This window comes from Sinohyriopsis cumingii, chromosome 15 (assembly GCF_028554795.1).
Source record: "Sinohyriopsis cumingii isolate HCF-2022 chromosome 15, ASM2855479v2, whole genome shotgun sequence".
Lineage (NCBI taxonomy): Eukaryota > Metazoa > Mollusca > Bivalvia > Unionida > Unionidae > Sinohyriopsis > Sinohyriopsis cumingii.
In genome coordinates, this window is record NC_142975.1 from 131,403,984 (window position 1) to 131,431,936 (window position 27,953).

General features: G+C 34.6%; 1 protein-coding gene across 2 annotated transcripts in view; it reads left to right on the forward strand.

The window, feature by feature from the left end:
- Window positions 1-27,953, forward strand: part of LOC149782788 (trafficking protein particle complex subunit 8-like) — a 175,596-nt gene that overhangs the window by 120,222 nt on the left and 27,421 nt on the right. For both annotated transcript variants that reach the window (XM_089934298.1, XM_089934299.1), the window contains exons 19-25: window positions 34-336; window positions 1,683-2,089; window positions 8,501-8,654; window positions 11,263-11,368; window positions 14,319-14,387; window positions 19,332-19,390; window positions 27,625-27,813. In XM_089934298.1, the coding sequence (XP_089790424.1) occupies window positions 34-336; window positions 1,683-2,089; window positions 8,501-8,654; window positions 11,263-11,368; window positions 14,319-14,387; window positions 19,332-19,390; window positions 27,625-27,813 (1,287 nt within the window). The remainder of the gene's footprint in view (window positions 1-33; window positions 337-1,682; window positions 2,090-8,500; window positions 8,655-11,262; window positions 11,369-14,318; window positions 14,388-19,331; window positions 19,391-27,624; window positions 27,814-27,953) is intronic.

Here is a 27,953-nt window from a genome sequence, read left to right on the forward strand (position 1 = left end):
ACTTTACTCTACATACTGTATTTTCCCCAACAGATTCAGCTTACCCTGATACCTCAGCAGATGGGAGACTTAAGAATTGTGGGATTGGCATATAATCTGGGCAGTAGCACACCTGGCTTCTCCGTGGCATCTCAGGGAGGTCTAATGGGGAATGGAGGAGTAGGGGGAAGTGGACCTAAAGCCAGTTATGTAAGCACAGTTTATGTCAGGGGAAAGCAGAAACTTGAAGTTCAGGGGCCCAGATTAAACAACAAAAAGGAAGAGATGGTGAACAAAATGTATGGACCAGATCGGCGGTTAGATCTAGTCATTCAGCAAGAAATGCCTCTGCTGCAGGTATGGTAATAAAAAATTTAGTCTGTAAGTAAATATGTACCAGCGCTAAATATCAAATTTAGGTTCACCGCTCCAGTGGCCTAGTGGTTAGAGTGTCCGCCTCAGATGCGGGAGGTCATGGGTTTGATTCCCGGCCAAGTCGTGCCAAAGACTTATAAAAATGATACTAACAGCTGCCTCACTTGGCGCTCGGCATTAAGAGGTTAGTGTTAGGACTAGTTGGCCTGGTGTCAGGATAATGTGACTGGGTGGGACATCATGCTACAATGCTACATGTCTATGGCATGAGGCCCCTGTGCTAGACATCGTAGCAATATGACTGAAAAATTGTCAAAGCTATGTTAAAAATCCAAATCACACACATACACCAGTACTATTTATTGTCTCACCAATGTCAGCATGATGAAACAACATTTTACTTTTTCAGCAGTGATGGTAATGGTGTCATTATCATGGTCAACATCCAGGTTCTATTTTAAAGTTTTGTGTACAAATTTTTGCAATTCAGATACGGGGGATACATGTTTGCACCATTCTGTGCAATTCAGATACATTGTGGTACATTTTGCCACTGGTCTTTGCAATTCAGATTCAGAGGTATACATCATTTCACTGGTCTTTGAAATTCAGATACAGGAGCATACACCATTACACTGGTATTTGCAATGCAGATACAATGGGATACATTTTGGCATTGGTCTTTACAAGTCAGATACATGGGGATAAATGTTTGCACCATTCTTTGCAATTCAGATACATTGGATACATTTTGCCACTGGTCTTTACAATTCAGATTCAGAGGGATACATCATTTCACTGGTCTTTGAAATTCAGATACAGGATACACCATTACACTGGTATTTACAATGCAGATACAATGGGATACATTTTGGCATTGGTCTTTACAAGTCAGATACATGGGGATACATCAGTGCCTCATTTGTAGGTGAGATACTCGTGTTCCAGTGATTCCATGTTATTATTTACATATCTTTTCATCCTTGTGCCAGAAAGAACTAGAGAATAACTACTAGGTTTATTCTTATGAAATAAAAGTGTATGATCTGTGTGATTTATTGAGATTCATATCTGAGTAATTGACTGCCAGAAAAGGTACTGCAAATTATTAAATTATTTTTAATGTTGGGTTATGTCAGTTGTCATACATTTGTAACATAATGCTGGGAAAAGGGATAGCTGTTTAATTATAATCAGCTCATTTCTGTTTTAAGCTCTTAAAAATATCAAAATAGCACATTGTAATTGTTTGTTTGCACTACTCAGCAAGCTTTTTCCATGTAAATTTGATTATGTTTACCTCATATAATTTATTTGTTTTCTTCCAGGCATCTTTTTCTAATTTCCCAAAGTCTTTGTTATGTGGTGAAGTCCATCCTATAGTGGTATATTTCACAAACAGTGGATCTAGTCCTTTACATAGATTAAAAGTGGCATGTAGTAATCCCAAATTTTTCACACTCAGCAGCCATGGTGAGTCACCAAAGTTTGCTGGAGTGTACCACACAGACAATATCACTGATGCCGTCAATAGGACTCATGTTATAACAACACTCAATTGTAAGGACACTGGTAATGTCAGTCGTGTTGTAGATATCAGCATTCCAAATGGGACACTGCAGCCAAAGAGTACTATTTCAATTCCTGCTTGGATTCGAGGGGATGATATTGGTGGGATCCATGAAGTAGATTTTCTCTTCTATTATGAACCAGTTCAGAAGATGTCTAAAATAAGGTGGGTACAACATATAAATTTGAATCCATATACAAATTGCCATGGATAAATTACGTCGCTAGACTCTATTGATATTGGTAGCGGAAAATGGCATTTTTTACAACATGGACATCTTTTACTAGCAGAATGTAATTTGGAGATTTACTATTGGCGAAATATTCAAGGATCCGATCTTGTAATTGTAAATACAGAAGAAAATAAATGCATCATATCTATGACAAATAAAAACAAATAGTACATGATATCACAATAATGGAAGCACTTTAAGGCTTTAGTCACCAGAAAGTGGCACAGTATCATTGATTGCTTTATTTGTTTAGGGTTTATGCACATTGTTATACTTCATTAATCTTCATTTTATAAATTGACTTTTGGATTGAAATAATTAATTTGTCGAAATAAGCTTATTCCCTCTAATGTACAGCACAGATCAGATTTTCACTTGCTTGGTTGCACAAGGTACTTAACTAAATTGAATAAAATAAATGAAACACAATCACAATTAAAGGTTGTTACCATATCTGATTTTTCTAGACCTAACTCAGCACAGTCATTAATCTATTCATACATCATTCATAACTAGCAATTGTTACTGGATAAATACATTGCCTCATCTCTCTAAATATTTTGTTCAAAGAGTTCTATATGAATGCTATATATTTATCTAAACATGCCTTGTATTACTTTAATTCTGAATTGTGTGTAAACAACAACTGCCCTTTTCTAATGTAGAGCTGACCATTCAGTTAAACCCTCGATGCATGTTGCAGAGAGTGTTGGATTTTCAGAGCTTATAGTTCATCACAGCAGTTTATGTATGCTTAAGTTTAAAACAATGAACATAGTTTTATATATATATATATATATATATATATATATATATATATATATATATATATATATATATATATATATATATATATATACATATATATATACATATATATAGTAAGAGTTAATAGTTATAGTTACAACTCTATGGTCCTAAACTAAGTACAGAAAGAAGCAGAACCAACAACTTTTCTAAAACTTAACAAATAATTTAATTCTCAAAGTTATACATGAAAATTTATGAGGAACTTAAAGTATTATGAATTAGATCCAAAATAATCCAAAAAAGTTCTGCACAAGACCTCATTGAGATGCTGACCAATAAATGTGTCAGCTAAGAGAATAATTTGCTGGTCAACATAATTCTCAAGAGCTCATTTTACTATAGCTCTGGTAACTGAACAAGTAGGGAATAAATCGGGGATTTCAATCTCAACAGGATCAACCTTTTGATATAAAAAAGGCTTATCAATTACAGATGGATTAGCCACAAGCTTATCTCCAGTTAAGTGATTGCCTTACAATAAATGAGCATTCTCAACGGGCAAAGATGTGACTACTTCTGTCATGGGTCCTAAGATTAAGTCTAATGACAGATTTACACAGTGGAAAGGAACCTTACCAAAGCACTCTACTCCCTGAATAAGAACACTTTCACTAAAAGAAGACATCACAGATAAAAGCAAATTACCTGATAATAAAAGACTGAGAAGCTCCTCTGTCCCGTAATATTTTAATAGGGATAGGATTGCAGAATCACCAGTAAGTGATACAGAACCCTTCGAGATAAATGGTTAATAATTCTCCATAATAAAATCAGACTGGGATTTGTTTGACCCAACAAATCTATTGTTTTCAGTATATGACTGTGACCTTGATCTCTTAGAAATAAGAGCATTTGGAATAGCTCTGCCTTTATTCTGTTGCTTGTTTTGTTTTGTTTTTTAACTTATAGCAATCAGAAATAATATGCCCTAATTTCTTGCCATAAGTGCATATAGGAAGAGATAAGGATTTCTAATCAATCTTATCAGAAGTTTGAATTATTTAAGTTGTGCCAAATTGAGATTTGGAGATACTTATATGAGTCTGAGATGGTTTCTAGCTAGAAACCTGCTCAGAGGAAACCTATTTGACAAACAAAACTTTGTGAGTCAAGGAGTAATCAGCGACTTTAGACAGCATCTTGTGAAGTTCTTACCTTTTGCTTATCAAGACAGGTCTTAAATTCACTGAGTTTGACATGGGTTTGGCTAGTTTCTTGTTTACAAATCCTAAATCTCTGTTGATATGCCTCAGGTTCCAGCTCATGACCCTTCAAGCGACATTCCATAACTGCATCATAATTAGCACTTTTTTGTACCGACATTGAAGTGTTGACTTCTTGAGCTTAGCCAATAAGTACACTCTGTAATAACAAAGTCCAATGCTCTCTTGACCATTTCAAATTCTCAGCAGTTTTCTCAAAATGAGGAAAATATTGATCTACTTCTTTTTATTTAGAAGGGGGTTCTAACCTAATATTTTTGCTAATATTAAAACCTGAACTTTTGTGAGGAGAGTCTATTTGCTTGCCAGCTTTAATTCTTTTTTTAGTTGTATTTCCATTGATTTTGCATTTCTCTTCTTTCTGCATTTGCATTTTCGTGTGCGTCTCTTTTTCTCTTCTTTCTTAATTTGAATTTTTCCTCTTTCTGAATTTATATTTGCATTTGTCTCTCTCTCTCTTTCCTCTTCTCAGTTTGGATTTTCATCATTTCTTTTTGTAGCTAAAGTTTTTTATAATTTTATTTCCATCTGGGTTTTTTAATTTCAATTCTATCACTTTCATTTTAGAGCCAGATTCATGTTGATAATTAATCCCAAAGCACTTGTATCAAAAATATTCTTTTCCACAAAATATTGTATCAAAATATTTTTATTTTCATGTTTTAACTTTCTTTTATGTCGGAAATAGAATAGTGGCTTGCAAGCTCCAGCGTTTGGTCTTTCTTTAAAGTCTAACCCTTCCTGGATCAGATTAGAAACAAAACTCTCCACTCTAGATGACATTGTGAAAGCTTGCTGGTTTCACAGTGTGAAATAAAAAATACCAGGGATCAGGAAAATTCTAGAACAAAATGAATTTAATTTTCAAAAGCAAATTGAATTTCTCTCAAATATTTGAAAGAAATTCATATCCTGGATGAGCCCCAATTTTTTGTATGACTGAAGAGTCCCTAACCTAAATCACAGAAAGAAGCAAAACCAGCAACAAATATTGTAAAACTTAATAAATAAGTTAATTCTCTAAGTTATAAAATGAAAATTTAAGAGGAATGTAAAGTATTATGAATTAAATTCAGAATAATCCTACAAAGTTCTACACAAGTCCCAAAGAATTGAGTCTTCTTAATTAATTCCAGGTCCTCCAATGAGCTGATGTGCCAACTGTGTTGATTTATCACAGTGGCATTGTCCAAAACTCCTTTGAATAAAGCCACAATAATTCCAGAATATTATTTTAGTCCATAGTCAATAAGCACTTTGTAACTCCAATAAATAATCTGAAAAGAATGTTTCTTCTCAAATTATATCTAAATACAACGTCAAACACATCTGCAGACTGATTTTAAAACAAGAACATAAGAATTAAGACTGATCTAATTGATCAGCTCTCATCCTTATGTACACCTTATGGCAACATTGCGATGTTTTCTACTTGATCTGTATTGTAACACTTCCTATGTGACAGATGTACCCATGTCACAACAGAACCTGATGACTAAACCATCCAGTTAGAAGTCACCCGAAACTTGCATGCAGGTTGATTAATACAATTAATTTGAAAACTTGTCAACACCTATTTATATCTCATACTCAGTTTGCCTATATGGGCTAAAAGTGACAACACAATGTGTACATGACAATTTGGTCATTTATACAGAGGAAGTAACTCTGCATTTTAGTTTGATGTTTACTGCAATTAAAGGGTCCCCAAGTGGTCTAAAGTGCTCACCATTAGGGATCACTGCCATCTCACCTCTGTCTGTATGGGTTTGAGTCTCAGGGCTCGGACAGTGTGAGTATTTGAGAGAGCTTGCCAGTAGCTTCTTGTGGGATGGTGGTTCTTTCAGGGGTTTTCCCTGGTTCTTCCTCTACCATTTATGCTGACCACCTTGTATAGCCTATCTGTGCTGAAAAATGGCGTTAAACCCTATAACAACAACAACTGCAATTAAAAGGATCAAAACACCAGTTGTCCCTGTAGTAGAATTTGCTTTCATTGCAGCTTATTGATTTTAGTTTGTTTCAGGAATAGGCTATGTGCTGTGAGTACACTGCGGATGTATTGTTTTTTGACAACACAGAAATTTTTTCTTATTTTTGTATTTTTCTTAAGGTGACAATTTAATGATGTTAGACCTCATTTTGCAAGTGAGATACATTTTAAACATTTGCTGTCCGTTTCATTCACAGCCCTGATGTTACTGATTGTATTTATATTCCCATTTGTAAGGCAGTAAGCGTTACTTTGACATGTTACTTGGCAATATATATTTCAGTGTTAACTTGGGTCAGATAATTTGTTAGAATTCATAAAATTTCATTCTTGTTCATTCCACAGTCACATGTAAAACTGATGTAGAGATGCCATCCAATCTAGATTTTGTGGAATTGTTACAGATTTTTAGAGAAAGTTCTGCATTCTGAATTACAGGGATGATTTCTGGAAAATCAAAACTTTTTGGAATAAATAAATTTAAATGACTTGTGCATGAACATAGTGGACCAAAAATATGGATTCTAATTGTAAAAAGAAACCAAACATGTACAGAACAAGAATTGGTCATAAAGACTAAGTAGGTGAAAATGGTTTCAGAGGTAAAGAATAATGAAAGATACAGATAATTTGTGAAAAGTATTAATGTTTAAAATAAACTGTTATTATTTTGGCCAAAATTAATTATTAGACTAATTCAAGATAATGGAATTAAAGATGCTGTGGTATATTTGTATGAAAATTTGTTGTCCATTTGATGCTCGCTGTTATGTTTATGAAAAATTTACTCCTTGATTCCTGATGAGTTTGCTAGTGCCGTCTGTGTTGATGAAGAGATGTAACTTAATTAAATTTCAGAAAATTTGTTACTAACTGGTGAGTTTAATGTTTTACATGTTTAGGTTCGAATAAACAGTAACACAAAGAGTGAAAACAAGCTTTTTTAAAATTTAACAAATAATTTATTTTCCTGGAAAAATTCTGTAAAAATGAAAAAAGTAGAAGAACTGATAGTTTCAAGAATCAAATCCAAAACATAATCTAAGAATAATCCATGAATTATTTTGCAAAAGTCCTAGTAACAAATGTTCTAATAATTTCAAGTTCGAATCCTGATGGAAAATCCAAGATGGATGATGATGACGTATTCTGTGGTCAGTACTGTGCTTGTCTACAGTTCCTTGTAGAAAACAAATAATTGCACTCTGTTGTTGGAAATACAAATTAAATTTGTAAGCAGTGTCTTTCCAAAATTTCTGTGTGAGCACTCAAAATATTTCCAGAGAAAAAAGAATTAATCCTTTTGAAATCCAACTGATCTGAAGAAAATTATAGCTCAGAATCTGGCTACATCAAATTAACTTGACATCAGTGTAAAAAGCCCCACACTGAGATCTCTCTCTCTAAAACAAAGGTTATATTGTATTATAAGACACAGTTTCGAAATTCCCACAAGTAATCAGAAGGGGGTGGGTTACGTGATCATGTTTGTATCACGTACACAGAATATGGCCTTGATTAGACCAATAATTTTCTCTAAGAAATAAAAAAGTTGTTTGCAACTTAAACCCAAAGCCCCATCATGACCTTGACAACAAGCAATCATTTTAAAATAAAAATAGAACTTTGTTTACTAATTTTGAATCAAGGTCAGCATCCAGGCCAACACCTGGTGCTTATGAAAAGAATGATTCAGGTCAACCAATTTTCTGGAAAAATATCATCTCCAGTGAATAAATTTACTTTATAATAGCATATAAAAGAATAAAAAATTTAAAACTGACGAACAAATTAAAATAAATATAAATTAAATCAGTCATACATAACAAATGGGACTTACACTTTCAGAGAAAGTTGCACTTTTTAATGTTCTTTTTAAAGGTCATGTCTTTTTTTTTCTTCTCCATTTACAGTCAAGAGTCTTGGCCAGAGGATGTTTCTTAATTACTATAGCTTTTTTAGCCTCTTTATTTTGTGCTTTTATTTGCTTTGGATGGCTCCTGTTTAGAATTTGAATCCATGTGAACATTAAGTTGTAAGGCTTTTACATTTTTACTGGGTTCAAAAGTTTCCACACCACAAGGTCACATGGAACTCGACTTGACATGTTTCTTTTTTTACTAGCATTTTAACATGTAGGTGTATTCTTGCCCAGTAGACTAATCTGAATTCCTCACAATAAATGTGTAAGGGACGAACAGTGTTATTTTTATCCAATCATCCGTTTATCATTCTGTATGTCAGGTTGACTTTTGTGTTTAGCTTATTATGCTAGGAGATTCATATTCTATAAACATATAATTTCTTCATTTTTACAGGCATCGTCTGTTACGTCACACAACAATAGTGAACACGATAGAATCATTAAGTGTACGAGCAGTGGCTTACAGAGCTAGTAAATATGATAGCTTTACCTGTGATGGGAAAGTTGGTGCCTGTTTTCTGTCATGTGAGATGGAAAATCTCAGTCAGGTAGGTTCAGTAACAAGACATGCTTGTTATACCCATCTATGGAGGGGACGTTGCCAATTGTTATTGTCTTAACACTTCATGTCCCATCAAGTCAGATTTTTGCTTCCATTCTGTGACCTTTGAAGGACTTTACAGAGTATTTGGTAACATTTATGTCCAGATGTGAGTTAAGGCTCTTGTATAACCTGGAAGTTTTCCTTTTTATGATAAGTTCTGTTTCCACTTGGTAACTTTTATTAGACCAGTATAATTTAGTATAAATTTTATTGGAGAAACATGTCTTTTTTTGGGGTGTATTTATGTCAAAATTTCAGAGTTATGTCACTTGTTTGACTTCAGAATGGCAGCTTTTGAGGGACTCGGTGAATTGAAATTAATTTTTACACAAGGGTTTATCTTGAGAAGAACTACCTCAGGTTTGATTTTAACTTAATTGTATGCAGTTTACTGAATTAGAGCCTAATTTTGAATTTTTAACTTTGTCTTGGCACTGCAAATTCCACATAACATAGGACTTCAAATTTGAAAGCAAATTTGGTTGTATTGACAAGACCTGATCAGTTTTAATTTCACATAGCTGGTTGTACATTTGACATTTATTGCCCTATTTAGGGTTAGAGATTTGACATCAAATTTTGAACCAGTATTTCTTTAAATACACGATAGCGGAAGAGGCATTTGTGTTGTCTAGATACACTTGTGCTGTCTAGATACATTTCTACTAATTTGAAAAAGATATCTTTTTTGCTGCTTTTTAAATAAATAAAACAGTATGTAAGAAAGTAAATAGGAAGAAAGAAGCAGATTTAATATTTGTCTTCCATTCATGTTGGATATTTGAAAGCCTCCCAGCCACTGCTTTATTATGTTATCCTAATACTTTTTCCATTAAATTTTTCCAAGATCCCTTTAATATTCTTATATATTTTTGTGGTAGAAGAACCCCAACATTTTCTGCTGTGCTGGACATAGACCAGAAGAGCTTGTGAGATGATCTGTCATGTGTTGATGGTCCATCTGTTAGAATATGTTTGTTATCGTTGCTTCTCCTAAACTATTTATAGGATTGATGTGAAAATCTGCACGCATTTATCCCATGGTCTAGTTGGTCATAAATGGAAATGGTTTTTCACAGACATCCAATATTGCTGCCACAGTTGCCATCTTGAAAGTCTTGTTCTTGCTATTCTGGATTGTCATATCAGCATGGTGTTTTGACTTAAAGACTTCTTCTGGATCCTAAATGAAAATTTTGTGAATCTCATGTTCAGTATAATCACCATGGTAGCCATCTTGAAAGTCTTGTTCTTGCTGTGCCTTCTGAAAGGAAAGTCATATTGACATGGAACTTTTACCAGAAGACTTCTTTATCATGTCTATGAAAATGTTACTGACCTGAATTTAGAAATCATTAGCCGTATTAAATATGGCTACAATAGTTGCCAGCTCAAAAAATCTTATCACTAATTTTCCTAAAAGGACATCAGACCTGCCAACCCTTATGATTTTGCTGTAAGTCTTATGAAAATTACCCTTCAAGTATGGGTTTATAAGTATGGGTTTATCGTATACATGCAAAAAAGAAAAATGGTCGTTGCCGTAAAATCTGGATAATTGGTTTGTCCGTGTTTAATTTGGATCTTGGTTTCGTATTAGAATTGGTGAAATTAGTCCGGGAACCAGACTAACTTTTCGGCAGCACCCCAGATGCTTTTAACTGCACCTATTTGTTCATGCGAAGCGTCTGCATGATTAAACTGTTGAATATGTAATTTTTTTAAATGGCATCCAGAAAGCAATGCATGTTAAAGACGAAAGGGAAAATATGCTTCTTGAAAAGTGTTAATAATCAACACAGAAGAATAAAAAGGAGTATTCAGATTCTTGCGAATAAATGCTGGAAAAGACACATTTACGTTTATTGGACATCACGTGCCAGTTTGAGTATGTCTCGTGACCAGAGATATGATTGCCGTTGTCATGTGAAATGGAAAAATATTTCCAAGAAATATGTCAAGTTGAGAGAGAGAGAGCAACAAGCCACATCCACCGCAGTAGCTAATTTGAAACTCTTGTTATCACTGAAAATAATATATCTTTTAAATAAAATATAACAGTAAAACATGAAGTGTGCCATAATACTCATGTTGTCATCACAGCAGGTTACGATATTACTCTTCTGGATGTTAACTTTATAAAAGACATTGGAAAAACAGTATTTATTTATGGACAAACAGTACCAGGTCATGCACATTTGAATATAATCCAGTTAATAAGAACAGTTTAAAGATAGGTTGACATGACGTGTAAAGGCAAACCATTTCACATCACAGATATGTACATGAGAAGATTTGCTTATATACAGCAGCATTCAAAGTGTTTTTGCCATGATAAGGCCAGGAGCTAAGAAAAGTTGCACCAAAAGCAGGGGATATGGACTTATTATTAGATGACGCCTTTGGTAAATATTGACCCAAATATTTGGGGAAAATGGGGTTGGCTTATCATCAAGCATGGGCTTATCACTAGATAAATATAGCACCATGTCTCTTAAATGGATTGTTTGCGCCATAGTACACAGTTCTCAATGTATGCTTATAAATTCCAGGTGCAGATACAGAAGATGCATGTAAAACAGATTCAGATAGTTCAGATCTCTTGTGCTAGTCCTCACTGGGTGTTGAAAGGTTTGTCTACATCACAAGATTCTCCTGGTAAGTAAAAATTAGTAAGAAGAATACTTTGCAGAACTGTTTCACTTCCTAATTATTAATAATAAAAATTACAGTGATGACTTAATAGAGCACATAATCTTTAAGGAAAGTTGTAAGCGCCTTACAACGTCAAGTAAACACACAAGTGAATAAGAACTGTTTGCATACAGACAACATAAAACACATGAAAATGTCTAAAAAAAACACTATAGGATAAGAAACCAATTGTGACATAAAATAACAACATGAAACATATAAATGGGTTAACAAAAATAACCTAGAAACATAAAATGAATTTACAATACAGTTTCAATAATTACTTTGAAGCAGTGATAATGCCTGGTCATGTGAGTGGATTAATCACACAGATGTGACTGTCTTTTATGTGATTTGATATTAGCAGTGCACATGAGCTTGTGCAGTGAAATCTTAACCTAAACAAATAAAAATATGTGCATTGCAGATCATCTATATGAAGTGTGATGGTGTTTTGTACATGTAAACTGCTTTAGTCTTCATCACCATGGTGTTTTTTGTGGCTGATAACCATATCAGTGCATGACTGGTAATTCATTCAAGCAAGGTCAAGACAATAGCAGGTCATAAATTGATACCAGATTGCTTTAATGTTCCTTCTGCTGGGATTTCTGACTTGAATCCGGATAATAAATGGGTCATGGATAACTTGGGGACAGTATTTTCAAACAGAATAATTGGAGTTTTAACTAGGATTCAGTCTGCATGTGATGAAACCCCATAGACGAGGACAAAATTTAAGTCAAAATTCCTTAGGTCATGGTCTGGATAAAGCTAGCAGAATGAGCAATACACATGCCTCTCTGAACTACAAATTGTGAAAGGGGTTTCTTTACCCAGATCAACAGTCATTCACTTCAATCAGAAACAGGTTAACTAATGAAAATATCAGTGGAATAATGCTAATACATCTACAGGATCATTGATATATGAAGTTTTCAGTTTCAAAAGAGCACTGAATGCATGACAAAAAAAAGAAAGGCAAGTGTCTACAAGTGTTTGGCAAGATTTATAATACCCTATAACTGTCTTCCACTCATCAGTAAAATTTCTCTCAGCATGACTGCAGAAGTGTAGCATCGTAACAAGTCTGTGGAATAAACAGTTTCATCAGACTTAAGGAAATAACTGCACATGCAAGTATATTGTTCTGGAAATCGTTACAAAATGGATGTGCCTGGGATGAAAACAATGTTTTCTGACCCCCAAAAAGATTTGAATAAACCTTGCGTTTGATGAAACTATAATGGAGACACCATTAATAATCAGCTTTTTTCATTTCTCTGTCAGATACATTATCTAATCATACTAAATATAAGTTTCTTCGCTACATCAAATCTGCCCTCCCTGAGTTAGCGAAAAATGTCTTTCTTTCTGCAGGTTAGATAGGCAAAGGGAAGCAACTCGTACATGTCAACTCCCCTTTGTACCCATTTGATGGCAACCATTTAAACCAGATTTTACTTTTGCTGCCATATGCTTAGGTGTCCTCCACACAATCCAGTTAAATTCGATAAAATGTATAACTTCACATTTCATTTTCAGTGGTAAAGCAAGTCAAATTGTTTTATATGGTGCATACAACATTGGAGAAAGCATCAGACAAGATATTGCTGGGTGAGGAAGTATCTTACAACTCCTCAGCCTGCTTAATGCAGGGTGGACCTGCTAAAATGCCAGTCGACTACTGGACTTGTGACCATCAGTGGCATCTGGATTCTTTAATAAAAAGCTCTTCATATCAATAAATGAAACCATTCTCTATGCCTTTTATACATGGGTGGAGTGTATCCATGAAACATAATGCTGATGTCATACAATTTATTTCTGGTAGCATGCCTCTGCAAGGGGTGGAACAATCACTAAACCTTTGCCTTGCAGTACTTTTATTCAAGGATTAGAAGTGGACCTCAAAAACCTTGAAAAACTTAAAATGTCATTTTGACCTTAGAAACCTAAGAAAGAAGCCTGAAAAATAAAATCTAAATAATACTAAACGACCTAAAAATGTGGGAAAAAAACTAAGTTTTTATTAATTTTCACTTTATCTTTAGTTTTATTTTATTTAGAAACAAATCATTCTTTATTACATTTTTAATAAATGTTATGCTCACCGTGGAGATCATAATTTAACTGCTATGTCTTTAACCTAATTTTTTTTTTAAACTTTGAGAAAACCTTGAAAAATATCCTCAAATTTTAAAATATAATTTCACTTCTAACCCTTTTTCATAGATGCTTCACGTACAACAAAGACTGCAGTATCCCTGATTACCCCACTAAGATTTAACAACGTGTATCAACAGTCTGCTTGATTTAGCGACATGTACCCAGACAACTCATAGCAACCTCCACTCGGCTTCAGCAGTCGAAATCAAAATTAATCCATCTTTGTTAAGACAGACTTCTTCACTCCTGGCTTCTTTCAGGGATGTCCTGATTGAAAAGTAATTTGAAGTTTCAATCCTAGAGAGGATAGCAGCAGCAGAGTGACTGGTATCACAACAGTGAAGTCACACCACTCTCAGTACCAATTCCCCAACAGTGATCTAATTTCTCTTCTTCTTTAGTCCCTAACACAATCAATGGGTACTGTTCCATGATCTCGGACACGTACCTGATCACATTACAAATAATTGTTCCCCCCTCCCCCTCAATGAAGGCATCCTATAAGGTGTTTTTCAAGTTAGAAACTGATTTAAACTGGATATAACAGTCTCCACTTCGCTTGTCGAAAGAGGAGTTATCCTCTATGAGTTGCTTCCCTTTTTGTATATACTATATAGACAGAAAGACTGTTTTCTGCCTTCCGGAATGGCAAAGTTAGCAAATTAAGTTATTCTAATGTAATGTCATCAGGTAAGTATTAATGGAGAAACATGATTTACTAACAAAAATTCCTTTATGATTTCAGATGTAACAATTGGTAGCAGAGAAATCTTACAGTTGTGTCTAAGGGGAGAAAAACAGTCCAGCCTGACAGGTTTGCCATCGGAATTATTACATAAAAAATAATATCTACACTTATTTAGAAATGGTTATCTTTGATAAGTTTTTGCCATATTTCTATATCATAACCTTTAGGTGGTACCCTATAGCCATTAAACCCTATACATACATGAACAGCATCTATCAAGAATAATCACAGGCATTCATATTTGTACTCAGTAGTACTATGAAATGGATTATTTAGTTGTATTTTTTTGTAATTTGACAAATAATTTTATTTGAACTCTGATCCACTTTTTCCTTTTCATGTCAAAATGTAACGCTTTAGGGCAAAATTGATTATGTACCTTTTAATATATACTGGTATATTGTTGTTTGATAGAAGTGGGGAAAATTAACTGCACAGCCATTTTGTCAAAAGTGTAATGAAGATTTTAGGATGTATATGCCAATAGAATATTATATGAGCAGAACAGTTGTTCCAGGTCTGTGATCTCATATGATGACAGACAGTGCTTAGCTTAGGGTAAGAAAAATTGGAGAAGTCAGTTTAGTTTTCATTTGCAGATTGATTGATATATAGGTTGATTGTCTCCATGATGTACAACAGAGTAAATTATCACTCATGATTGACCCATATTTTGAAACTGACACAAAAAATGACAGTGCTATACGGCTTTGTTCTGTCATGCATGAACAGAATGGCAATAAGATGCTCGTGAGACTGATGAAAAAGATGCAGGAAATCATTGCAGTATTGTTTGAAGAAATAAACACAAGCGTTTGAAGAAATCATTTAGTGTTTATACTCACTTATAAGTTTAATCAACTGTAATTCGACCCCCACCCCACCCATTTTAGTGGTTACAGAAAACCAATTTCTCTTTCATCCTCGGATAAGTCTAAGTATATTTTGCAAGTCCGAGTTGCACTTTGAAAAAATAAACAAGTCCAACTGGATAGATGAATGAATGGATGGATAGATGTGAAAAATAACAACCAATGTTAAATGCAATTATATTATTGAGTGGAGCATATCACTGATAAAGTGACAACTTACAATTTGTCTAAGTTAAATCACTTAAAATCCATAATACTTGACATTTTAAATCCATTTATGTGATGAATTCTTTTTTAGGTCACATATTGCATAATATGTTAATTTCACATATCTGACAGATAAACTGAAAAGTTAAGTCCACATATTTTTTTATTCTCAGTATCCTATGAATGTCACAGTGTCATCTGGTATAAAGTATAAGAATTCATTCTTGTTGACAAAGTTCTGAAATCTTCCATCATGATCTAGTCATTGTAAATCATCATGGTCTAGTCACTGTAAATATCATCTGACTCCGTTTCCTCAGCATCACTGTCATATGACTTTTACCAATCACTGCCATCTCGCCCCTGTCCGCATGGGTTCCAGTATCAGGTTCAGCCAATATGGGTATGTGAGAAAGCTGTCTGTAGCTTCCCATGGGTCGGTGGTTTTTACTGGGGTTTTCCCGGGTTCTTCCTCACTAATTATAATGGCTGCCATGCATATATAGCCTATCTTGTGTTTAGAAATGGTGTTAAACCCCAAAACAACAGGAACATAACTGTCATATGCAGGTGCTTCTGTTGGTATTGTGCTTGGGTTCTGTAAGTAACACTTTGATCAAAAGCTGTGACTGAGCATGTCATTTATGTGGCAAAATTACATGGAGTTCAAATAACCACACTCTGTTACTTGGCACTGGGCAGGGATCAAACTCATGGCTCGATTGTAGGGTTATCACATAGAATAATAAAGAGGGTCAGACATTTACTGGAAGATGCAGAACTTGACTTGGCACTGAACCAGTACACATACTAAATAAGGGACTCTAAAGGATTGTCAACCTGAAAACAAGTGATTTCTGCCATTACAAGCCAGGGGCTGACCAGAGCATGTGCTCTGTGAGAAAACTTGGAAAACATCACTTTGGAATTAAAAATTTAAGTTATGGAGTAGAAAAATACAACTTAAAACAAAGCTTGTATTGCATCAAACACAATTTATGCAACAAAACACAATATTAATGCAGATACAGGTTGTTCAGACATGAACTAAAATGGAAGTAGAATACTTGCTAGTAATGTCATTGTAGACAACGTTGACAGAAACTTCGCTTTTCCGTTGGTATTATTTAATTTACTTGTAATATTTTAAAATCCAAATAACTGTAGATATAGAATTTGTGTACTGTACTGAATGTCATCATGAAATGGATACCATTGGCTACCATACATGCATTTCTGAATTGGAATAGTGGCATAGAAATGTAAAATAATTTGAATTCACAGTATTTTAGTGTATTGCAGACATAAGTTTCCAGCATTACCCCAAGATTATCAAACTTTTTGTATGACATGCTCATAAGATTACTCCAACTCAGCATAAATCCCTATAGAAAGGTCAACTTATGAGCAAGTATATGCAGAAAAACCTTTAAAAAGAGATAAGGATTTTTATATGAATGTATTTAGTTCTTTATTCACTTTTATTGTCACCTGATTTTTGTGTGTGTGGATTGTTTTGTTTTTCCAGATCCATCTGATTGTTGATTCCAATCTGTATATTAAGAATTTGGAATAACTTAGATATTACCCCCTGGATCACATTACACGCAGTTAACTATTCTGATTGCTTTTCAGTGCCTTGTCTTTTTGAACAATATAAATAAGGTCAGTGATGATGTATGTAAAACAGCCTGTGCAATACAGTGAATGATTATACAGTGAGTTTAAGTGCTGAGTTTGTCCATCAGCACATATTGTCAAATGGGGCCAGTTACTTGTAACTGTTGAAAGGGTATGTGTGTGTCACAATGTTCTGTATGCTGCTGTGTTTGGAACCAAGGCTTCATTTTTGCTTTAGTACCAAATAAAGTACGTCAGGGAAATGTAGTAGGGGGTATACTGTAAGAGGGCAAAATTGTTTTAATTGGAAGGGTAGTCTCCAATACAGAAGGTGAAATGGAAATTGCTCTTATGCACACAAATATTCAACTTTTCAGCCAAAAGCTAGTCTATTTTTTTTGGGGGGGGGGAGTAGCCTGTTAATTTGAGCCATGACATATATCATGACATTTTGATTTTATCTCTCATTGAATCTTGTTGAAAAATAAAGATAATGAAACCAAAGATTGAAAAAGATGGAACATGCAGATAGTTTGTAATGTATCTTGTAATGATAAAAAAATATAAATTTCATACTTTTATTGAGAAGGAGTTTTATCATAATTACCTTCACATTGACAAATATGTTACCATGGAACATGTTATCTTAGTTTATAGGAGTTTGTGGGAATTTAGCTCTACTGGTCATAGAACAGAACAGCATATGGGATGGCCTGTTCTCCTTTGTCCATCCATTAGCAAAGGTTTGTTATTCACACACCCTAAACTGCATGGAGGATTGCCAAAAAATGTACCCATACATTCATCTTAAAATCTAGTTGGACTTAAATTGAAATGGTACTGCTCAGACATGCAGTATGGCTACCATAGCAGCCATCTTTAATAATCTTTTATTGTTACTTCTCCTGAATGGATGGTCATAATAACATTTGGTTTCACTTGAAGACTTATGTGATGTCTAGTTGGTCCTAAATGACAGTGGTCCCAATCTGACATCCTGTATTAATGCTAGCTTGAAAATTGTGTTGTTACTACTCCTTCTAAACAAATGGTCATATTGATATACGGTTTTCAAAATGTCTAGTTGGCTTTAAATAAAAATGGTGCAAATCAGACATTCAGTATACAGCCATCTAAAAAATCTTGATGCTATGCTACTTCTCCAGAATGGATGATGATATAAACATGCAGTTTTCACTCAAATACTGTTTTGATGTGCAGTTGGTCCCAAATGAATATAGTGGATAGTCATATAAGCATGGGGTTTTCATGATGTCTCTATGGTCCTGAATGCAAATAGTGCTAATCTGACATGCATTATGACAATGGTGGTAGCCATCATCAGAATCGTCTTACTTCTCTTATGGCATCAAGTTGTTCCTAAATGAAAATGGGTGCTGCTCAGATACACAATGTGGTCAACACAATGGCCATAATGAAAATCTTAACTCATATCATATCAAGATGGGGTTTTCACTTTAAGACTCCTATGTCAAGCTTGGCTTGGCCCAAATAAAAGTAGTAATGATCTGACCTTCACTATGGATGATTCAACAGTCATTTTGAAAATCTTATCACTACCTTCCCTACATGCATGGTCACATAGATATGTGGTTTCCCCATGGCGTTTTTTGTATATCTAGTTTGACCTAAATGAAACTGACATCCAGTATGACTCGCATGGCAGCTATCTTGTTATTGCTACTCCTCCTCAACAGAAAGTCATATCAGAATGGGGTTTTCATTAGAAGATTCCTTATGATATCTGTTTGATACTAAATTGAAAAGGTGCCCATCTGACCTAATATATGGAAACAATAATGGGCATTTTAAAAATCTAGTTATTGCGACTTCTCCTAGAAGGGTCATCATATTGACGCAAGTTTTTCACCAAAAGACTTTTGATGTTTATTTGGTCCTAAATGAAAATGGTGCTAATCTGACATCCAAAATGACTTCCACAGCAACCCTCTTGAAATCTTGTTATCGCTATTCCCTTAGAATAGATGTTCATATTCACTTGGGTTTTTCACCAAAAGATATTCCATGGTGTCAAGTTTGTTGTACATAAATGCATCCAATCTTACATCCAGTATAAAAAAATATTAAAGATGGTATCAACACTCAGCTGTTAAAGAAGAAGAAATGGTCTTGTCTCTAATTGTTAAAGCTAGGTTAAAAATCCAAATAATACACATCTCCAATTCTTGGAGAAAAAAATTTGCTATGAGTCCCTTTGAGACTTTTATAAAACGAAATGTGGTAAAAGTATGTTTTATTTCTATTTGTGCAGATTTGTTTCTCTTTTCAGAAAGTGTACATTCAAAAGGAAAGACATTGTTATTTACAGACATTATTCTAAGTAGTCAAGTAAGTATCCTTATTCAGACAGTGTTGATAGTATAATTTGTTGAGTAGTTCTTCGGAATTGGTGACTGCCTGTTATGGTCCCAATTTTTTCCATGGTAATTTGTATGGGGTCCTTATGGGTTCGCAGTGAGCATCAGTATATCAAATGTACCCCAAAGAATCAGTAGTATCAATATCAGGGACTTGTCAGTTTTTGTTTGCTGAATAATTGGACTAAAATCGATGAAATTGGCAGAAATGGCAACCAGAACTTGCTTGCAGCAACTGGTACCTAACAGCTTACTGCTGGCAATACCACGTGTTCAGATTGTGGTTCTTATTTGTGTTTCAGTTTATAAAACAATGCCAGTAAACAATATAAATGACTTCAAAACACAATTGTTTTGTGTTGTTATATTTTGGAACTTGGAATTAACCGTCGCGTTTGTACTCAAACATGTCACTTATTCGGGTATATGTTTACTTACCTGCAGCTCAGAAGCAGAATCCTGCAATTTGTCACTTATCACAAACATGAAATTAAACACACAAATTTTCATTTATTTAAGTTTATTATCTAAAAATCTATTTAAAAAATATTGATTTTGACCAACAGTGTCACGTTGTAACATAGCATGACGGCCAGTTTTCAATCCCCTAATGCTGCATAGTGGGACATATTAATGACCCTGATACCATCTGAAAATAAGCTAAATATAGAAGCACACAATTTGAAACGTTTACGACAGAATTCCATCATGTGAAGCAAGGTATTTATCAGAAAAGTATGACGTGTCATTCATATCTGGTTTATGTACAGATGAGACACTAGGCGGAAGATTTAATCATTGCTTGGTAATTTATCCACAAATCAGCCTTCAGAGTATTCTTCATGAGTTGAGGTAAGTAGAATATTAATTTAGAATGTTTTTTATGTCAACAAATGATAATTTACAGCTAAATAACCATCATCTTACTTTGTATGCACTCTGAAATTTTGAATTACCTGGTTTCCTGAATGTCACTTGTAACAGAACAAGATGGTCAAAATTGTCTATAAACATAGTACTGCTTTCTGTGTATTAATTTTATCAAGTTTTGAAATCACTTCTGATACTGTGTTGATTTTCAGTTGAATGCAGAGCCAATCGATGTTCGTTAAAGGAGATTTTATATTTGTGAAAACATCATATTCGTTACTATGACCGACAATTTTGTTTTCGAAATCTTGTCATGTCTAACGAATGGCATGGGTTGAGCTGCATTTTTAAAGATAAAGAACATTAATAGGAGACTGAATGTAGCACGTATATGAAATTCGAATGCAGTCATTTTTTGCGCCTCTGCAGTAAATAATAATATGAAACGTGTGGCTTAATAGATGTTTTACCATTTTTTCCCCGTTTTCTGTCTCATATGTTTCATCTTACTTTTTTTGTACAATGGTTGTAATGGACAGGATGGTTGCAGCTAGTACAGCTGTTAATGTTTCTCAATATTGTTCAGATTGTCAGGTCAGCATGTACATTTAAGTTTAGTTTATAAAATCGCACATTTTACTGTTTATTGTTTACTTATTTTATCATCTGTTGGATTTACTGAAGTTGATGTCATGTGTGTTACTTGAGACAACTTTGGACTTTAGTCATTGGCAACTGCCTGAGAATTTCTTCTTAGCATGTTTTGAAGCAAACTTAGTCATTTCTGATTCAGTAGTGGTTGTCCCCATTTCGTATTCAAATGCTTTTAAATTTCATAATAAACTCTTGTACAAGATTGGTGATAGTCATTTTTATAAAATACTTGTTAATCTTGCATTGACATGTGCTTCTGTTTTGTTACTGAAACAGTAAATTATTATAAAAAAATAAATTCTCTTGCAATTTCATCTGTATAAAAGAATTTCTATAAATGTAATTTTTTTATATTGATTTTAAATTTTTACACAGACTTGGAATTGGAATTGACATTGACCTAAATAAATTGACCAAAAGTCTGTAAATGCATTTGTATTTTTATAATAATATGTCACACTTAATTTTCTGTTATGTTATCATATATACTCCCATTATAGTATACATATTATAACAGTTTCAGGATAGTTATTAACATGATAAGTGGGGCCCCGAGTGGCCAAGTGGTCTAAAGCGCTCTCCGTTACGGATCACTGCCATCTCACCTCTGTCTGCGTGGGTTCGAGTCCAAGGCTCGGCTAATGTGGGTACATGGGAAAGCCTGCCGGTAGCTTCTCGTGGGTCGGTGGTTCTTCCCTGGGTTTTCCAGGGTTCTTCCTCCACCAGTTATACTGGCCGCCATGTATAGCCTATCATGTGCTGGAAAATGGCGTTAAACCCTAGAACAACAACATTAACATGATAAGGACATCAGATCGACTTGCCGAGAAAAGAAAGCTTTCTGAGCTGACACAGACTGAAACGAATTTCACAATATGTGACTCTGTAAAAGAACACAAGTTATCAGCTAGAGTGATAAGGAATCAAAGGTGCGGGCAACATCTAAAAGAAGATCATATTCGATACAAGGCATACTGGGAGAAGGAGACACAGTGTCTAAAAAACTACAAGGCAAGTCTGATGCCAAAACAAAAAGAGCTAGAACGAGATAAAAGTTGGACTAGGGTTGCTGAATGGAGGAAAAAACAAAAAGAATTAGGAAGACCACTACGGAATCCAAAATCTCAGACAAGAGCATGTGTAGAAGAAAGAAAGAAGACAGGCTCTGGCAACATAGATATAGAGCTGGATTAGCACAGCGACCGAAGAAAAGGGGATGGATCACTAGGAAGAAACAACAGCAGGCAGAAGCGGGAAAATAGGGCTTTAGAACAGGAAGAGATGTTGGAACCATCCTCAGTAGAAAAATGTACTCATTCCAAACAGTCACCAGCCTGCACACCAGCATCACAATCAAAGGAGAGACTGAAGTTAATGAGAAAACTGCCCAAAGAACCACAGCTGTTTGCAGAAGTGATAGAGGAAGTTGTTGAGACTGTGCAGTTTACTTCTGCACCAAAAAAAAAACAGGCCTTTCAGTTAAAAAACATACTTCCAAGATCAGCAAGATGTGAAATTGTTTTTTCAGCTACAGTCCTGGATAAAGTTAGTGAAAGCTACAAACAACTGAAGAAGTTTAAGACTTCTGCCCACAACATCAAATGATCTGCCCTGGCAAATATTCTGTTAAAGGCTAACAAAAGAGTAGCATCAGCTGTATACAAAAGAAGTATGGTCTCAGTTTCCACTACATAAAAAGTGTCAGACACAGAAACTTGAGCGCAAAATGTCAAGCAATGCTCTGCCAGAAGAAACAGTCCAGAAAGTTGTAGACTTTTTCAGATGAGGTGACATTTCCAGATGTAATCCCTCTCCAGCATCTGTGAGCAAGAAGACCCATGCTATGAGAAGATACATGGAAAAAAATTGAAAGATTCTTACAGGCAGTTTGTGGAGGAGACAAAGGTTGGCATATCATTTTCAGGATTTGCCAACACTGCCCAAGGAGTAAAATTTATTCTGCCAACATCACACTGCAGAGGGATGCCATCCACAACTTTCTGGCAGCAAAGGGGACTCCATAGCCTCATGCTTCCTTCAAAGGTTGCCATGAGTGATCTGACCTTGTGTGACAAGGAAATAAATATGCAAGGTCACATGAGCTGCATAGACAGAAAATGTTCCAGCCGTGGAGTTAACAATAGCCACATTGAAGCTACAGCCAACAATAGAGATGAATACAAATGCTATAGTAAAGTGGAAAAAGTGGGTGCTCGTCAAAGAGAATAGAAGTGACCGTACTGGAATGAACAAAACAGTATGTAAATGGCAACTTACTACAATGCAGGGCACACTGGACCAAGTTCTTTCAGAACTTGAGGAAGAACTACTTTCCTGTTCATGCCTTCTAACAGATGTGGATTGGAAACATAAAGCTTTTGCCAACTTGAAAGAAAATCTTCCAGAAAACTGGCTGCTACTTTGTATGGATTTTGCAGACAATTTTGGGTGTTACTTCCATGGTGAGGCACAAGGGGCTCACTGGACTTGCCAACAAGTAACAATTCATCCAATGATTGCCCATTACTGCTGTTAACAACATCATGACACCATTACAGAATCCTGGATCTTTATATCAGATGACCTGCAGCATGATGCGCATGAAGACCAACATTTCCAGATGATTGCAGTGCATGAGCTACAGTCCCGAGGACTCCTGTTCACAAAGATAATTCATTTCTTTGATGGATATGCCACACAGTACAAGGGAAAACTACCATATATCATGTAATTTATTGTACAAGAAAAAATAATTATTAATTTCAGTGTATGAAAAATTATATGTAAAATAAATAATTATCATTTTGTGGTAATGACTGTGTACAAAACATTTAAAGGGATATTACCCGAACAAGTTGTATGAACACGCTACTCTACAACCTAACGGTACAAACATACAAAATAAATGTATATTTTCTGTCTCATTCTGCTCTCAACTCAAGAATCCAGTTACTGTAAAAATAAAGGTACTCAAAAAGATTTTTGTTGTTATTAGAGAGAGAAAGAGAATAACGTGTCAGTGTGCAAGCTCGTCTGCATTTAGAGCATAGATTCACAATAAACTGTTAATTATATCCAAGGGCTAAAAAGTACAAGCACTTAAAAGATAGGTGTGTGTGTATATATGTATATGTATATATTCTATATGAATAGATTTAACAGTCCTTGACTTTCAAATTTATATTAGAAAATGACTAGGTTTTTATTTTGTATTTTTGTATGACTATAATAAAACAATAAGACTGGTTGATCAATGATCTGTGGTCTTCTTTTTAGCATGTACTGAGATATAATTTTTGTTGGATAACAAAACATCAGAGGACTTAAGAACTCATTTTAAAACGCATGTGGGTGTTTTGTTACAGTGTCGGACTTGATAAGGAGACTTAACAATAATATTTAAAAATGTGTTCTGTGAAGGACTATGTCCAGTTGTTAATAAACACAATTTGATATTGTGATGACCGTAAGAGAGCTTGTGCATTAATCATTGTATTTTCTCACCAACAATTAATTATTTTTTTAAAACAAATGGCAATACAATATTTTCAATCTTCTTTGCAAACTTAAATCTTCTTAGTAGAAATTTTGTCTGATAATTTAAAGATTTTTTTGAAAAATACAAAGTGATATATGCGAAAAAATATAATACATGTACATTTAAATAATTATCATTTTGATAACTGGATTGTGTATGAAAAATTAGAGGGGATGTAAAAGACATGAAATACGGCAATTTTGTTGATGCCTCTTACAGGGAAGAGAATATTGGTGTACCAACAGAAAAACGTTTTTTTGGCAGTTGCCATGGAAAGGGCCCTTGTAATGCAGAGATTGGTGGTGTTAGGAGTCTGGTTTCAACTGCTGTCAAAGCTCGGCAGGCTGAAGTTTCAACAGCTGAAGAAATGTTCAGCTTTTGCATGGGGAGGCTGACACGAACAGAATCGGCCAAGACCCACAGTCACAACAGGAGAGCATTCTTTTTTGTTCTTCAAGATGCAATCAACAGGCACAGACCAGACAGGACTGGACCAGTGATTAAGACCATGGCTGGCACTAGGACCTTGCACCATGCTCGTGGCTTGATGCCATATGTCCTTAACATACAAGAAAGGAGCTGCTTCTGTCTAGCCTGCACATCTGAGGAGGGCCTTTGTGCAAATACAGCATTCTGTGGCAACTGGAAAGTGGCACACTTGAAAAAGAAGACTGCAAGACCAAAGCAGATTGGTAATAATTAACAATGTTTTGTTTTAAGAAAATTTAAAGCAAAGTTTTAATTTGCATTGTATTTCCTTTATTTAATAAAACGAGTGCATTGTTTTGTTGGTCACATTTGAAGTAAATATAAATGATATTTGTGCCTGAAGACTATTAAGTCATTACGTCTTCAGGCACAAGATTTAATAATATTTATTTCTCTTTTAATGCACTTAGACCTTCTAAAGATAAGGTACTGTACTAAGTCCACATCATTATTACTAATAGTATTGTTATTATATTTACTGGTTCATTTTGCTGTACAGCAAAATTTCCTGAATGCAGCAATTTTGATGTCCATTACACAAAGTATAGTGTTTTCATAACCCACTGTAAATTAGTTTCCTTTAAAAAATCTATTTTATACATTTGGTTTGACATGCACAAATACATAATTTAAATGTTGTCATCTTTTTTTTTACTAGAGCCAACTGAGATCTCAACTGCATTTGCTAATTAAGAAAATCCTGCCCCAGCCATGAACACAACACCAGTGTCACTGCAGTACCAGTCTCAGAAGCTGTAATGGATGTGCTTCAGGCTAATTCAGTCAGGTAAACATTTGCAAGAAAATAATAACTGGTACAAGTTGTAGCGCTGACATTCTGGACTTAAAACTGAGACTGAGCAAATTTGTTCATAGCTATGAACACATTCTTGGGACTGTGGACACGTAATTTAAATTGATAATTCCACCATTTTGGTAATGAGAATTTTTTCTTACTTATTTATTGCTGGTAATTTATTCTGTTTGCTTTAAAAGTTTTGTTCAATATTTCAGAGCTGGTCAGTTTTTCTTGGTTAGTGTCCCAGTTCAACTGGGTCACAAAACCATCAGGAATAAATATGGAGTTGTTGTTAGTATTAAGATCCTTTTCTTCCTTTATTTGAACAAATGTGTATAACGATGAAAATCTGTGACTGACCTATCATGCATGGTAAAAATTTGACTGTATTGTGATAACTTGCACACATGTTTTCACAATTGATGTTTAAATGGATAGTTGATGGAAAAGTTGGATAGTAGGTATACATCAATGTAGGCACTTTATGTGCTATAGTTTAAAGCAATGGTAAATATTTTATATGCAGCATTTGCAATTAATTTTCAAAGCTTCTAATAGATTGTGCTGCACATTGCAGGTGCTTCAAGTCCAGGGAGATGATCTTGAGGTGCGGTACCTCCGCCAGAAGGATGGGAAATATTATTTCCCTGACACAGAGGATGATGCCTGAATTGTGCGTGCTGACATTGTTGGCCATCTTGATATGGCCCATATGGCCAAGTAGAGTGTTCCAACAAGTTTGAAAAAATAAAATACATTTGAAATTAAACAGTTGAGTGTTTTTCTGTCACCTTCATTTAGTTGGCCTGTCATGTGTAACACTGTGACTGTTACAAGTAACAGTGTGACACCATCCATCATATTGAGTGTGGATAAAAAGAGGACAACTTCATATCATTCACATATATATTCAAAATATGATTCACACACACACACACACAGAACAGATATGGTTTTATCGTAAAAGCTGAACACTAGTTGTCCTATATGTGACATTGTGACAATTTTTTTATGATGATCAACTGAAATGTTTCAAACAGATTTTGACAATTATGCTTTTAAATCTTTTTTTCTTCTGTTTTTACTATCTGAAATTATAGCAAAGGTCTTAAACTGGGGGCTTGTTTTGTATGTTCAAAGTATTAATGTCACATTGAAACATTTGTGACACCCTAGCCCATTTTCTTCAAGTCACAAATGTGAAAATGAATTCACTCACTGATTTTCTGTTCTACACAAGATTCTATGCACATTGGGCTCTCAAACAAAAATGAAACAACAACATTATAATTTGATTTTTGACATCTGTCCATCCTAGCAGTCACCAATTCTGGAGAACTACTCTATTATAAGTTTAGTATGTATACTTATTTTATGATTGTGAAACTAACCTAGACATAGTTGTTTAAGTTAGATTACATATATTGCAATCCTTAATTATCCATGAATGTGAAGGACATAACTTGGAATCCATGAAATGCCATTAAGTAAAGCCTACGGAAGCTCTATGGCGAGATCTTCATTTGAGGCTAACTCAAAACCTTGCTTGAAATGAAACAACCTTTGTGTCAACATTACTTTTTGCAGGCACAACAAAAATTAATTTTCCAGTCAATCACACAGCTACTACTATAAATTTGAGAAATAGAAGCAATAGGTAAAACTTTTATGTTTTGTGTCCGGGAAAAGGACAAATTAGAAATGATTTGCTTTCCATCCTTAGAAATTTAGATAGAATCCCGGAATTTTAAAGTTGTATGATATTTCCAAGTCATGTTGTTAATTTCATTATTATTAAATAGAAATGTCTGATTTGTATTTTATTATATTAAATAAGATGACTTTAAAATTTCAGATTTCCAGCTCGAAATCACCATGTGTGGACTTCTACTTCCGTTCTCAGACATGTTTTAAGTCACTTGAGGAAGAAACTGTCCAGAAGTCAAGCTCAAATTTTGATGTCAGTGCGAAATCCATTGAGGCTGATTTCTCACATTTAAATTGTGCCATAGAACTTGGTCTGACATTGATCATTTTGTGGCAGGTTAGTGCATTAGTTGTGTTCAGATTCATGAGGACAGTCATCAAAGCATAGTTAAGTTTTTATTGGACATCAGGAACATTCAGTATATTAAATGTTGTATGAAGTAATTACATTAATTTCAGTCAGTCTTAGAAATTTAG